The following is a 13,386-nucleotide window of genomic DNA, read 5'->3' as shown; positions in this document are numbered from 1 at the left end:
GTTTAACATTCAAAGAAACAAGCAGCAGTCTTCCGTAGTACTTACTTACATTTAACTCCTCTGGACCACTATGCCCCTTTTATACAGGCAATCTTTTCCAGAGCTAAGCCTTGGACTGTAGGAGAAGGATATGCAGCAGACCAGCAAAAAGCACCTTCCTGCCATCATTTGCATGCAGCAGGTGGGCTAGTGGAGTGTGGTACAGTCTGATTCCAGTGGGATTGAAAGAAAATTGTCTCAGTTCCTTGGGTTAGGAATGCAACATGATGCCTCCCCAGTCCCACCCCATTTTCTTCGGTTGGCTGTCCCAGGACAGACCAAAAATGGTCTTTAAACCCATGTCTTTTCAAGAATTTGGCCGCATTTGCCAGGAGAAGTTTGCAGATAATGTCACACTAGGTTGATTCTGAGGGGACAGCTTGGGAAACACAAAAGTTGGATAAAATATGTAAATGAGGCAGGGTGGGGGGATAATAATGAGAGATGAACTTTAATCCAGACAAGTGTAAAGTACTGCACACAGGAAGCAAAAGGGAACTCCATCAATGGCATTTAAATAGCTAAAGATGAAGTTGAAAAAGATCTAAGTGCCATGGCAAATCGGCAGCCCATTTCAAACTCAGCTCAAAAAATCGGACAAAGTATAAAACAGACTGCCGATTCACTACCAACCGATTTTTGCGACCACCCAAGACAAATTTCACCTCGTTTGACAGAAAGACACCTTTTGTCATTTGTGGATTTTTCATGACATTTGTTGTATGATTCTGCTTTTAATGCTTTTGGAATCTTTTCTTCAGGCCAAGACTACACCTGGTTCCTCAGCTAAAGGAAGTGGAGCCACTGGAGGAAAACAGCAACAACCACAGTCAGTAGATATCCAACAGAGCAAAATGGGCCTGAGCCTAACCAAGCCAGCTCAAACGGTAATTTACATCAGAATTGACATCCTAGCTAAGACCTAGTCCAAAAAATGATTACATATGCCATGCTTTGCAAAAGTTGATTAACTTTGGAAAACTAGTTCATGTGTACAAATTGTTCAGCTGAACATATTGGCAGCGATTCTCATGCCACTACCACCCCGTTAGTGCTTAAACATGACAGCGATAGCATGACCAAAGTAGTGCAGGAAATGGAAGCGCTGACTTATCGCTGCATTCCCACCTGTCCCAATTTTCAAGCGACCTCAGTCTAGGCGGCCGGAGCTCCTGCGGAAATAGCTTCATTAATATGTGCTAAGTGGGGTCAAATGATATAGTTACGACCCTCAGCGCTACTTCTGTCTCTGTCCACATTGCCACTGCCACTGCCAGTTCCTGCTTCCACCCACAAACCATGGGCAGTACAAGTCGAGAGGCAGCCAGGTCCAGTGATATTTAAAGGGATCCTCAGCTGTTCTCGGGTAAAACTGTCGAAAGTTTTGGGAGCCATTTTGCTCGCATTAGATTATGGCTTTTGCTACTTAAATGATTTCACGGTATTTATAGTTGCTATAGAACATTCGGAACTCTTAAGGGGCTTCTGGCATTGCACTTGTTTCTTGATGGTGGTCTTCTGGAAATTCCACTCTGGCAAGAGGAGCGACAGTTGTAGGAAGGAGCAAACAAAGCTGCAGCTGGAGGGAGGCATGCTTGCAGGAGTCTTTGCCTTCCCAACAGAGTTTGTAGATCCAGGGCAACATACCTGCAGTTCTCTGAGGAGCAGTGCCTAATCAGGCTATGTTTCTCTTGGGAGATTGTGAGGATTTGTGTCACCTCCTACATCAAGACCTGCAACAAACTGCCGCAACCAGCACAGCACTGCCTGTTGCAGTTAAGATCACTGTAGTCCTGAACTACTTTGCCTCCTGTTGTGTATGTAATATGTGTGCTACTTTGAACCTATGGACAGGACTGCACTACTTGTTGGGCGTAGTGATACGCAGTACCACTCCTGGCCATAGGGGTATAAATAGTACTGTGGGTACTGATCCCCCTCAGTTCCCGCCTGTGGGCATGAAGTAAAGACCTATGTATAGTCCCTACCTCCAACCAGTAAAGACCTGTTTGAGTTATACATTTAAGTCTTTGTGTTAATTGTTCAATACAATACACATACTTAACACTGGCGACGAGTCGGTTCGAACCCTGCGGCAGTTATTCCACAGCGGCTTCGTCCAAAGACAGGACGTTGAAGAGAGGTTCCAATCCTCAACACCCCACTGAAAACTGAAGGGCAGCAGAAATCCTGACAGCTTCCAGCGACTGGAAGCGACAGGCATTAGGACCCTGAAGCCTCCATAACCTCGTGGGTAAGCCAGAGCCCGGGAGGGCGCGAGCGGGTAAGCCAGAGCCCGGGAGGGAGCGAGCAAGAGCCGCCGAGCGGGTGAGCCAGAGGCCGGGAGCCGCTTCAAGCGGGAGGCACTTAGCGGGCCAGCGATCGCACCGGTGATAAGGGCTGAGAACTGTTTCGGGCGGGCGGCGCACCAGCGATCGCACAGGAGATAAGAGCCGCAGTCGGGCTGAAAGTCAGCGACGAGAAGCGCGGGAAAACCGCCATTGAAGTGGGCGGGGAGAGCGAGAAGCGCGGGAAAGCCGCCATTTTTCACGGGAAAACCGCTGGGGAAGAAGGCAGAAGCGGGAAAACCGCCATTTTGTGGGCGGAGGACGACGGCAAGAGCAGGAAGCCGCCATCTTGGATAACAGTAAAAAAAAAAAAAAAAAATCTGAGAAATTGCAAATCTGATAAAGTACTACAATGCCTAAACACGGGAATATTAGCAACTTTGATAGTGACATCGAAGATTGGGCCATATATGTTGAACGAGTTAAAAATTATTGTAAGGCCAATAAAATTCGTGAGGCTGATAAAGCACTAACATTATTAAATTTAATGGGTGCGAAGACATACGGGCAATTGAAACACCTGTTATCACCAGATGAACCGGCGGATAAGACGTTCGATGAGATTGTTACTGTCCTGAAAGATCATCTAAACCCCACGCCGCTGATGCTAGCGGAACGATTTAAATTTTACGACAGAAGGCAGCTACAGCATGAAAGCAATGCTGATTATTTGCTGGAATTGCGTAAATTAGCGAAATATTGCCAGTTTGGAACGGGACTGACAGAGGCACTTCGAGACAAATCTGTGTGTGGTTTATTTAAACAGGATACACAAAAGCGACTGCTCGAGGAGAATGAGCTGACGCTTGAGAAGGCGGTCACTATGGCAGCAGCACACGAAGCCGCAGCGAGAGGCACGGCAGTAATGCAGCTACGGTCACCGGAGCTCAGTGCACACAAATTGGGTGTGAGTTCTGGCAAATGTTATCGTTGTGGAAAGACAACGCATGATCAGAACCAGTGTTGGTTTAAAAACCAAGAATGTAGAACTTGTGGTAGGCTTGGACATATAGCTAGAGTATGCAGGTCAGGGAAGAAGACCAGCAACAAGAAGTCACCGCAAGGAAAATACGCAAAGGTACATAAGGTGACCGAACAGGAGTCCAATTCAGACGCTAGCAGTAATGAACTGGCTAGCTTAAGCTGTAATGAACTGGCTAGCTTAAGAGTACTCAACGCTGGTAAGGGTGCAGACCTCCAGACAATTTGGGTCACTCTTCAGATAGAAGGAGTCCAAGTAAAACTGGAATTGGACACTGGATCGGCATGGACGGTCATAAATAAGAAAGATTACGGAAAGTTATTCCAACATATTCCCCTACAGGATACGGGGATTATATTGAAAACATACACGGGGCAAAGAGTGTACCCCATCGGGAAAATAGAGGTTGCAGTGGTCCACAAGGGCGAAGACAGTCAAATAATGGACTTATATGTGATATCTGAAGGAGGTCCTCCACTACTAGGACGGGAGTGGATTAGGAAAATGAATATGGACTGGCATTTCCTACAAACAATAACGAGTGAGAACTCGGTGAAGATAGTCGGCCCAGACTCTGGAACGGATGATGGTAAGCCCAACTCAGGTGCAAAAGACAAAGTTTCAGCACAGAATTCCACTGAGCAACAACAACATAGTTTAACTGTGGATTCTGAGTCTGGCAAGTCTACTGATGTGCCCATTTCTGAGGGACACCGGGCTCGAACTCAACTCCATTTCAAACTACAACAGCAATTAGAACAAATGCTTCGCCGTTTTGAGCAAGAGTTGAATGCAACGAAAGAGTTCTTTGATATAGAGTTGGAGAATCTGGAAAGACAACAGAAGCAGCTGATGGAGAAAATGGAGCAGGAGCACACAAAACGTCTGATGTCAGAGGAGTTAACGGTCAGCCAACTCCTGCATATGCTGAAGGACAGGACTCTGAAATGGGAAAAACTTGAACATGAACTTCAATATTCAAACGAAAGGGGTTCGGAGCTCTCAAAGGTTATTGGAAGAGCTGAGGTGGCAACACAGACTGAGATGACTGCAACAGAGCAGCCCTTGGATGCCAAAAGTACGCTGACTCACGTCAACGTAGAACAACAGACCGCTGAAACAGCTGCTCCGGTAGAGGGATTGCATAGTCCGATCAATCAATCTCCAAAGGAAGTTGAAGTATTAAAATCACAAATGAGGTCACTAGTAAACGACTTGCTGAAAGCCCAGAAAAAGCTGGATGCAGAGGTACACATGAAGAAGTCTCTTCAGGAAAGATGTCTGGATTTGGAACAAGAGCTGGCTAACGTCCAACTGGGTATGGAGGAAATAGACGACCCTCTCACTGGTCTAGCTCAGGACGACACCGAATATTACGATGTCCTGTCCTGCCCAGCTTGTAACTTCGACTCCCAAAGTGCAGAAATCATGGAGGAGCACCAAAAGTCTACGGAACATCGGGAGAAGCTGGCTCTACGACGGAAACAGGAGGAAGAGAAGGAGGAACTGCGCATGCAGCTGGCAGCTGTGGCAGCTGACAATGGAGCCCAGAGAGTCTCCAAGAAGCAGAAAAGGAAAAGGAAAAACAGAAGATGACCCATCTGAACCATTATCACCTCTACCAGATCACACACGTGGTCCCTCCGAACGGAGCCAATTCAGTTCGGAAGTTCAAACTGTTAAATCCATGGAAGGACTATTGAATGAGTCACTCCAGCAACGTGAACCGACTACACCACAGAGATTGAATCTGTGAACTGTTTTCCGCAGAGACTGAATCTGTGATCTGTTTTGACATGAAGTTATCTATGTATCTATGTTATTCTGTTATGTAAACCTGAAGTTATATATGTATATATGTTATTACGTTATGTTAAATGGGGAGATGACTGTAAAGCTAGGAAGGGAGGAATGTTGTGTATGTAATATGTGTGCTACTTTGAACCTATGGACAGGACTGCACTACTTGTTGGGCATAGTGATACGCAGTACCACTCCTGGCCATAGGGGTATAAATAGTACTGTGGGTACTGATCCCCCTCAGTTCCCGCCTGTGGGCATGAAGTAAAGACCTATGTATAGTCCCTACCTCCAACCAGTAAAGACCTGTTTGAGTTATACGTTTAAGTCTTTGTGTTAATTGTTCAATACAATACACATACTTAACACCTCCGGCATCTTCTAAGCTGCCATAGGGGATATCAGTAACATCAGTCAGTCTACAGTACATGCTTGCATTAAGCAGATGACTAATACCTCATTTGCACTTTCATCACTTTCCCCATGGATAACCGGAAGCAACAGGATAGGGCTCTGGAGTTTGCACAGATGGCAGGATTCCCTGCAAATCCAAGGCATCATTGACTGTGCCTTTGTCGCCCCGTGGGCTCTTTCGCATGACCCCACTGCCTTCATGCATGGCAAGGTCTTCCACTCTATTAATATATAACTGGTGTGTGATCAAGCAGTGCATCATGCAGCCCTGTGTCTACTTACCTGGCTGTTGCCAGAACAATTTTTTATTGTGGCAATTCACTGCCCATCCCCAAACAGCAAGTGAGAGACTGGCTGCTTGACTCATGACTCCTGTTAGGAACCCGAGCCCAGCGCCAAGCTGCTCTACAGTTAGATTTATGACTAAACTAGAGCCATCATCAAGCTGGCCATTGATTCCTTAAGCAACCATTCTTTTTTAAATATTTTTTTTTTGTTTATGGGATGTGGGCGTCGCTGGCAAGACCAGCATTTATTGCCCATCCCTAATTGGCCTTGAATAGGTGGTGGTGAGCCGCCGCCTTGAACCACTGGTCAAGGTACTCCCACAGTGCTGATAGGTAGATGTCTGGACAGGTCTGGTGGCATCCTGCAATACAGCCCACAAAGAGTGCCCCGTATAATGGTTGTTTTCTAAATGCTGCATAACTTTGCTCTTCAATGGGGGACAACACACAGAGCCACAATTGAACATGGAACTTCAGCATGGTGAGGAAGAGGACACGATGAAACAGAAGATGGCAATGAGGTAGGAGGGTGCCAATAGTTACCTTCAGCCAAAGTTCATCAGCAGCAGCTCATTGAAGATTGCTTCAGGTGAACAACTTGTGATTACCTTAACAGTCATGGCCAACATCTCTCACAGTTCTTACATCCTCAAATACATTGCATTTGTGCAAAGACCAACATTGATAATCATGTCAACAAACATTGCAGGGTGACCAACTATTACAGGAACACTCTCTGCACACAAAGATTTCTAAAAGAATTATTATCAGGCTTACAGAAATGCCTACTCACTAATTATCACCCTGGTATGAGCCCCTAGTGCCTGTTTTAAGTGCTCTATTACCTACTATAGGTCAGTGGTAGCATTATCCCCTCTAAATCAGAAAGCTGTGGATTCAATTCCCACACCAGAGACTTGAGCACACAATCTAGGCTGACAGTTGAGTGCAGTACTGAGAGAGTGCTGCACTGTTCAAGGTGCCGTCTTTCGGATGAGACGTTAAACCGAGGCCCTGTCTCCCCTCTAAGGTGGACATAAAAGATCCCATGGTGTTGTGTATGTAACCGTTTACCTTTAAGGGAACTATAGAATGTGACCGTTCGCCTTTAAGAGCACTACTTCAGGGTGGCACTATTTATTGGCTCATGTATACTGTAATACCGATAGTGACCACACCAGTATATAAGGGTTGTGATACGTTAACTAGGGCAGAAATCGCCCAGACCTCTGAATAGTAAAGACCTGTTTTGTTTGTACTTCTAAAGTCTCTGAAGTTATTTACTGCACAACCTACAGACTTTACAGTGGCGACGAGTCCGATCGTACCCTGCGGCAAGACTAACCAGTAGCAGAGAGCTTCAAAAAGAAAACACGAGGCTCCGTCTACTAAAAGTATAGTACTTACTGGAAGCTGGAAGATTAACAGCAAAGCTGCGGCAGCAACAGGCACAGATTACCCTGCTACCACATCTTGAGCGAGCCAATCAGCCTAAAACAAGGCGGCCGAAGAGACTGTGAGTAGTTAAAACAAATAAATTTAAAAAAAAAACGGGGTAGAAGTATTTGGAGGAGAAGGGCAAAGCATTCGGGTCCAACGGCGTCGGGTGACAGCCGGACTGCGGGCAATGTGAGAAGCCGTGCAGCAACCGCTGCCACGAAGCGCTGAGCCTGCGAGTAGGCGCGGGAGTGTCAGAGCCGAGAGCCGCGCGAGCGGGGGAGCCAGAGCCGAGCGGGAGGCGTTGCAAGCCAGCGATCGCATCTCCAGATAAGGGCCGAGAGCCGCGAGAGCGATCGGATCTACAGATAAGGGCCGGCAGCCGCTTCGCGATCCAGCGATCGCATTATAGATAAGGACCGCACTCGGGCTGACAGACGGCGTCGGGGGACCGGGTGAAGACCGCCAAGCGCGGGAAAACCGCCATTGAAGTGGGCGGGGAGAGCGAGAAGCGCGGGAAAGCCGCCATTTTTCGGGGAAAACCGCTGAAGAAGAAGGAAGAAGCGGGAAACCGCCATCTTGGAAATTATTAAGAATTTCAGAAAAGTAATAAGATTTTTCAGAAAGGCTGGTGTGTTCTCAAGAAGAGAGAAGAAAATTAATAATAAGTAAAGTAATACTTGTACTGTTCTCAAAAAGAGAAGAAGATGCCTAAGCGAGGAAATATTAATGACTTTAATGCAGAAATAGAAGACTGGGCCACGTATGTGGAACGCATAGAAATATATTGCGTAGCCAACGAAATTGGGGATGACAACAAGGCAATAACTTTGTTAAATTCGATGGGAGCAAAAACATACGGGCTTTTGAAACATCTAATAGCACCAGTTAAACCAGTGGACCAGACCTTCGAAGAGATCGTAACAGTGTTGAAGGATCACTTGAACCCCACACCGTTGATGCTGGCTGAACGATTTAAATTTTACGCCAGAACCCAGAGGCAAGATGAAAGCAATGCGGAATACTTAGTCGAACTGCGTAAGCTAGCGAAATACTGCCAGTTTGGAGGGAATTTGACAGAGGCGCTGCGGGACAAGTTCGTATGCGGCTTGGCCAAAGAAGGAACGCAGAAGCGACTTCTGGAAGAAAACGACCTCACACTGGACAGGGCTGTCCTCATAGCTTCATCGCACGAAGCCGCAGCGAAAGGGATGGCGGAAATGCAGCTAAAGGCGGCGGCACTCGGGGTGGACCAAATTACAACAAGCACTCCCAAATGCTACCATTGTGGAAAGACAACGCACGACCAGAATCAGTGCTGGTTTAAGAACCAAGAGTGCAGGAAATGTGGCAAACGGGGTCACATCGCGAAGGTATGCAGGTCCGGAAAGAAGACCAACAAGCAAAGGAAGCCACCACCACAAGGAAAGTACAACAAGGTGCATCAGGTGGCTGAAAAGAGTTCAGACGAACAAAATTCAGACTCAGACCCAAACAGCCAGGAGCTGGATAGTCTGAGAATCCACCATGTGGGTAAAGTAACTGATCTACAGTTGATCTGGGTCACACTAAAAATAGCGGGAGTCCAAGTACGAATGGAGCTGGACACGGGATCAGCTGTATCCGTCATCAACCAAAAGGACTATCACCGGCTATTCTCTCACATACCCTTAAGAAATACCAAATTCGTATTACAGACATACACGGGGCATCATGTATACCCCCTGGGAAAAATACGAGTCAAGGTGAGAGATAGGGGTAAAGAACACCCACGAATGTATCTGTACGTACTACCTGAGGGAGGACCACCACTTCTGGGACGGGAGTGGATCAAGAAAATAGACATGGAATGGCACTACCGACAAGCAATGACGAGTGAGGACTCGGTGCAGACAAGCAGCTCAGACTCCGAGCCGGAAGACGATAAGTCCAGCTTATGTATGAAAAACAAGATTAACATGAACTCACGGACTAAGGTTGGGAAATCGATGGCGTGCATAAAGACAGAGAATTCTGAGTCTGTTCAAGCTACAGACAGATGCATTACGGAGGAACACCGGGCTAGAACTCAACGTTATGTCAAAGTACAACGACAATTAGAACAGTTGAGTGCCCGTCTCCTACAAGAGATGGAAAAGGTGAAAAAGTTCTGGGACACCGAATGGGAGTCCCTGGAAAGACAACAGAGACAGCTCGCTCAAGCAGAGAGCGACCATAGAGCCATCGTGGCCAAGTACCAATCACATCTCCCTGAGGCTGTTCAGGAACTAGAATATACACAGAACGATCCAAAGGAAGAGGAATCTTCAGGAAGTCAGGATGGTATTCCAGTTCACCTCTACGACTTGTTGCAAGCAGAGTGTAACGAGTTGAAAGAACAGTATGAACAGGCTCGGACTACAATCCTGGAAGGGGTGAACTTGGCAACTTCTGAAAAGCTCGTGTTAGTGAAAGAACATGAACGACTAAAGGTTGACCATAAGCAAGAATTACAAAGTCTGCAGGAAATGTTTGATGAGCTTCAGGCCAAGGCTGACTCATCGTTAGGGATTCAATCCATAGGAAAAAAATTAGTGGTGGAAGACATACCAGAACAGGGAATACAGGATGTCCAAGAACTCGTTAAATTATTAAAGGAAACACAAAATAAATATGAAGCGGCAATGGCCGAGGTCCAACGACTTGAAGAACAGATGCAACTGGAAATCTTTTCAGTGGAAGAAAAGGGAACTGTAAGAAACACAGAGACCGTAAGAATGGGCCATGAACATGAGCTTAAATCGTCAGAGGAGAAGGGTTTGGAGCTCTCAAAAGTTATTGAAATAGCCGAGGTTGCAACACAGACTGAGAAGATGGCAGCAGAGCAACCCTTAGATACCAAAAGTACGTTGACTCATGTCAAGGTTGAACAACAGAACGCTGAAACAACTGCTCCGGTAGAGGGATTGAATAGTCCGATCAATCAATCTCCAAAGGAAGTTGAAGTATTAAAATCACAAATGAGGTCATTAGTAAACAACTTGCTGAAAGCCCAGAAAAAGTTAGAGGAAGCGGAACACGTGAAGAAGTCTCTTCAGGAAAGATGTCTGGATTTGGAACAAAAGCTGGCTGACGTCCAGCTGGGTAGGGAGGACATAGAAGACCCTCTCGCTGGCCTAGCTCAGGACGACTCCGAATATTACTATGTCCTGTCCTGCCCAACTTGTAACTTCGACTCCCACCATACAGAAATCATGGAGGAGCACCGAAAGTCTACGGAACATCGGGAGAAGGTGGCTCTACTACGGAAAAAGGAGGAAGAGAAGGAGGAACTGCGCATGCAGCTGGCAGCTGACAGTGGAGCCCAGAGAGTCTCCAAGAAGCAGAAAAGGAAAAGTCGAAACAGAAGATGACCCATCTGAACCATGATTACCTCTACCAGATCACACACGTGGTCCCTCCGAACGGAGCCAATTCAGTTCGGAAGTTCAAACTGTTAAACCCATGGAAGGACTATTGAATGAGTCACTCCAGCAATGTGAACCGACTACACCACAGAGACTGAATCTATGAACTGTTTTCCACAGAGACTGAATCTGTGATCTGTTTTGACATGAAGTTATATATGTTATTATGTTATGTTAAACATGAAGTTATATGACGTTGACTCCATCGAGAGTATATCTGTAAATTGTTATATGACGTTGACTCCATCGAGAGTATATCTGCAACCTGTTTATATAAAATTGAAGATTGTATGTTTAACGGGATTCTGTAAGTAATAAGCTAGGAAGGGAGGAGTGTTGTGTATGTAACCGTTTACCTTTAAGGGAACTATAGAATGTGACCGTTCGCCTTTAAGAGCACTACTTCAGGGTGGCACTATTTATTGGCTCATGTATACTGTAATACCGATAGTGACCACACCAGTATATAAGGGTTGTGATACGTTAACTAGGGCAGAAATCGCCCAGACCTCTGAATAGTAAAGACCTGTTTTGTTTGTACTTCTAAAGTCTCTGAAGTTATTTACTGCACAACCTACAGACTTTACACATGGCAATTTTCGAATAAGTGCAGCAGAGTTCTCCTGGTATCCTGGACAATATTTATCCATCAATTGACATAATTTAAACAGATTATCCATGCGCAAGGACCCCACACAAGTTGGTCGTGGCAGATGACTGGGAATGACCATTTAACATGCTGAGTATGTGATTGTGCAAGTGAGAGAGTTAAGTAGAAAAGGAAAGAAAGATTCTTTCTTCCTTGTGGAAAAGTGCCTGGCGCCTTCATACAGCTGACATCTGTCGCTCAATGATGTGAGGGATGATGGTCTGCACTCATGAGGCACGATTCCTGGACACACAACATTGGTACTTTAATGTGAGAGTGATTAGAGACAAGGAGCAGGTGAGAGGAATAAATTAGTCCATTCTATCATGCATTATTTTTCCCAGTGAATTGCATTTTGTGGTTAAAATACCTGCTCTTGCTCTTGCGCTACCCAAGAATGCATGCACTGCAACTGAAGAAAGTGCAGGGGAGTAGGACTAATTGGGTAGCTCTTGCAAAAAGCCAGCACATACACGGCAGGCCGACTGGCCTCCTGTACTGTGTGATTCTATGCTCTGAGGATATGTTTCAGCAGGGTATTAACTAAATTTTGAAAAAAGTTCTCTTTTTTTTAAAGGATACAAAGGAAAATCTTGCCGAAACACATCCATCAAAAATACCAGGCACTTCAGTTCACAGAAATACTGACCCAAAGATTCAGGTACTAATGAATTTTAAATCTTTCAATAACATTTCAGTGTACTGCATGGTATTAATATAACTTGCGTAAACAAATTTAAGGATTTAAAAAAGATACTTATTTTTTTCTTCAAAGCTAGCATTTCAACAATGTAGATCGAATGATACTCATTTCAGAAATGTCTGCCTGCAACTCTATTACTTGAAATTGTTTGTATTTCACTGTTTGTAGCTAGTCTCTGCAGTGTTTTGTGTAATAGAATGGAAATACCAATGAACCACTATTTAGGAGTATTTAATTGATTCTTCTTGCAAAGTTATGATATGTTCTGAACTATTTTGAAAATCTTGGTTGCATTTTGAGGTGTCACATTTGCAGAGTTGTAAGAGGCCTATAGAATAACTCTTTTCTGTGGATGAGGAAGGGAAATTTTGAAGCAACTTGTATATTGAATTGCTGAAATAACAGGGCTTTAAGAGAGAGAGCCTTGGTCTGATGCAGGTACAGTGATTCATTGAAATTAAAATGTTACTTGAGTGCCCGATTGGAATCTGATTAGCTAAACAGAAACAGTGACCATTCAGTACTAGACCATTTGATCTGCCAGCAACAGCATTTTATTTTTCACCAGAAGGGAATATGCTGGTGCCTTTGAGAATGCTATGTAGGACTTTGGCTGGATTATGTAGTAATCAAAGAAAAATTATGATCTGTCAATCCGAATGCAAAGATTGTAATTTTGTCCTTTGCATTCTTATGTGAAAGGTGCAGATTTTAATCCAGGTTAAATGGAGTTAACAAGCCTAGCTATAGTTGCTGGATTTGTCTAACTAACCTTGCTTCTAATTCAGTTTACAGTCTACTCCTGATATTTTAGTCAATTTCTGCAATAACAATTTGAATTATCCGATCATTTGAATTAAGCAACATAAATAACACAATACGTAGTGGGAATTTCTGCTAAAAATTGAATTATGTGACTTTGAATTAAAAGGCATAGGGCTAGATTTTCAGTCGCTTGCGCCAGCAGTTAGCGCCTTAAGAGAAGTGATTTCCGGGCGCTATGCGTGTAGCGCCCGGGCGCAGCGCAGTTTGCGCCCCGCCCCAAATTAAGTTGCCCGTTAGCGCCGGCGCAAAGTTTAGCGCCCGCCCGGATGCGCGCGCAGAAAATGACGTCACATCCTCGTGCAACGCCCTTTGGCCGCCCCGATTGCAAACTTCAGTCGGACCGCCCCATTGTGCGGCGGGCGGCCGGAGCATTTGGAAAAAGGAACGCAACACAACCAGCGCGGGCCCCGGGGGGCGCTAATTAAAGGGAACGTCCTCTCCAGTATAAAGGCCAGC

General features: G+C 45.3%; 1 protein-coding gene across 29 annotated transcripts in view; it reads left to right on the top strand.

The window, feature by feature from the left end:
* cast (calpastatin) overlaps positions 1-13,386 on the top strand; it is a 337,875-nt gene that overhangs the window by 181,095 nt on the left and 143,394 nt on the right. For all 29 annotated transcript variants that reach the window (XM_085988382.1, XM_085988220.1, XM_085988200.1 and 26 more), the window contains 2 exons: positions 801-926; positions 11,980-12,063. In XM_085988382.1, coding sequence (XP_085844508.1) covers positions 801-926; positions 11,980-12,063 — 210 coding nt within the window. The remainder of the gene's footprint in view (positions 1-800; positions 927-11,979; positions 12,064-13,386) is intronic.

Source organism: Somniosus microcephalus, chromosome 1 (genome assembly GCF_052327205.1).
Source record: "Somniosus microcephalus isolate GS21.2 chromosome 1, FLI_Smic_1.0, whole genome shotgun sequence".
In the NCBI taxonomy this organism is placed as follows: domain Eukaryota; kingdom Metazoa; phylum Chordata; class Chondrichthyes; order Squaliformes; family Somniosidae; genus Somniosus; species Somniosus microcephalus.
The sequence above is the reverse complement of the archived record's forward strand: the minus strand, read 5'-3'. Positions and strand labels throughout refer to the sequence as shown.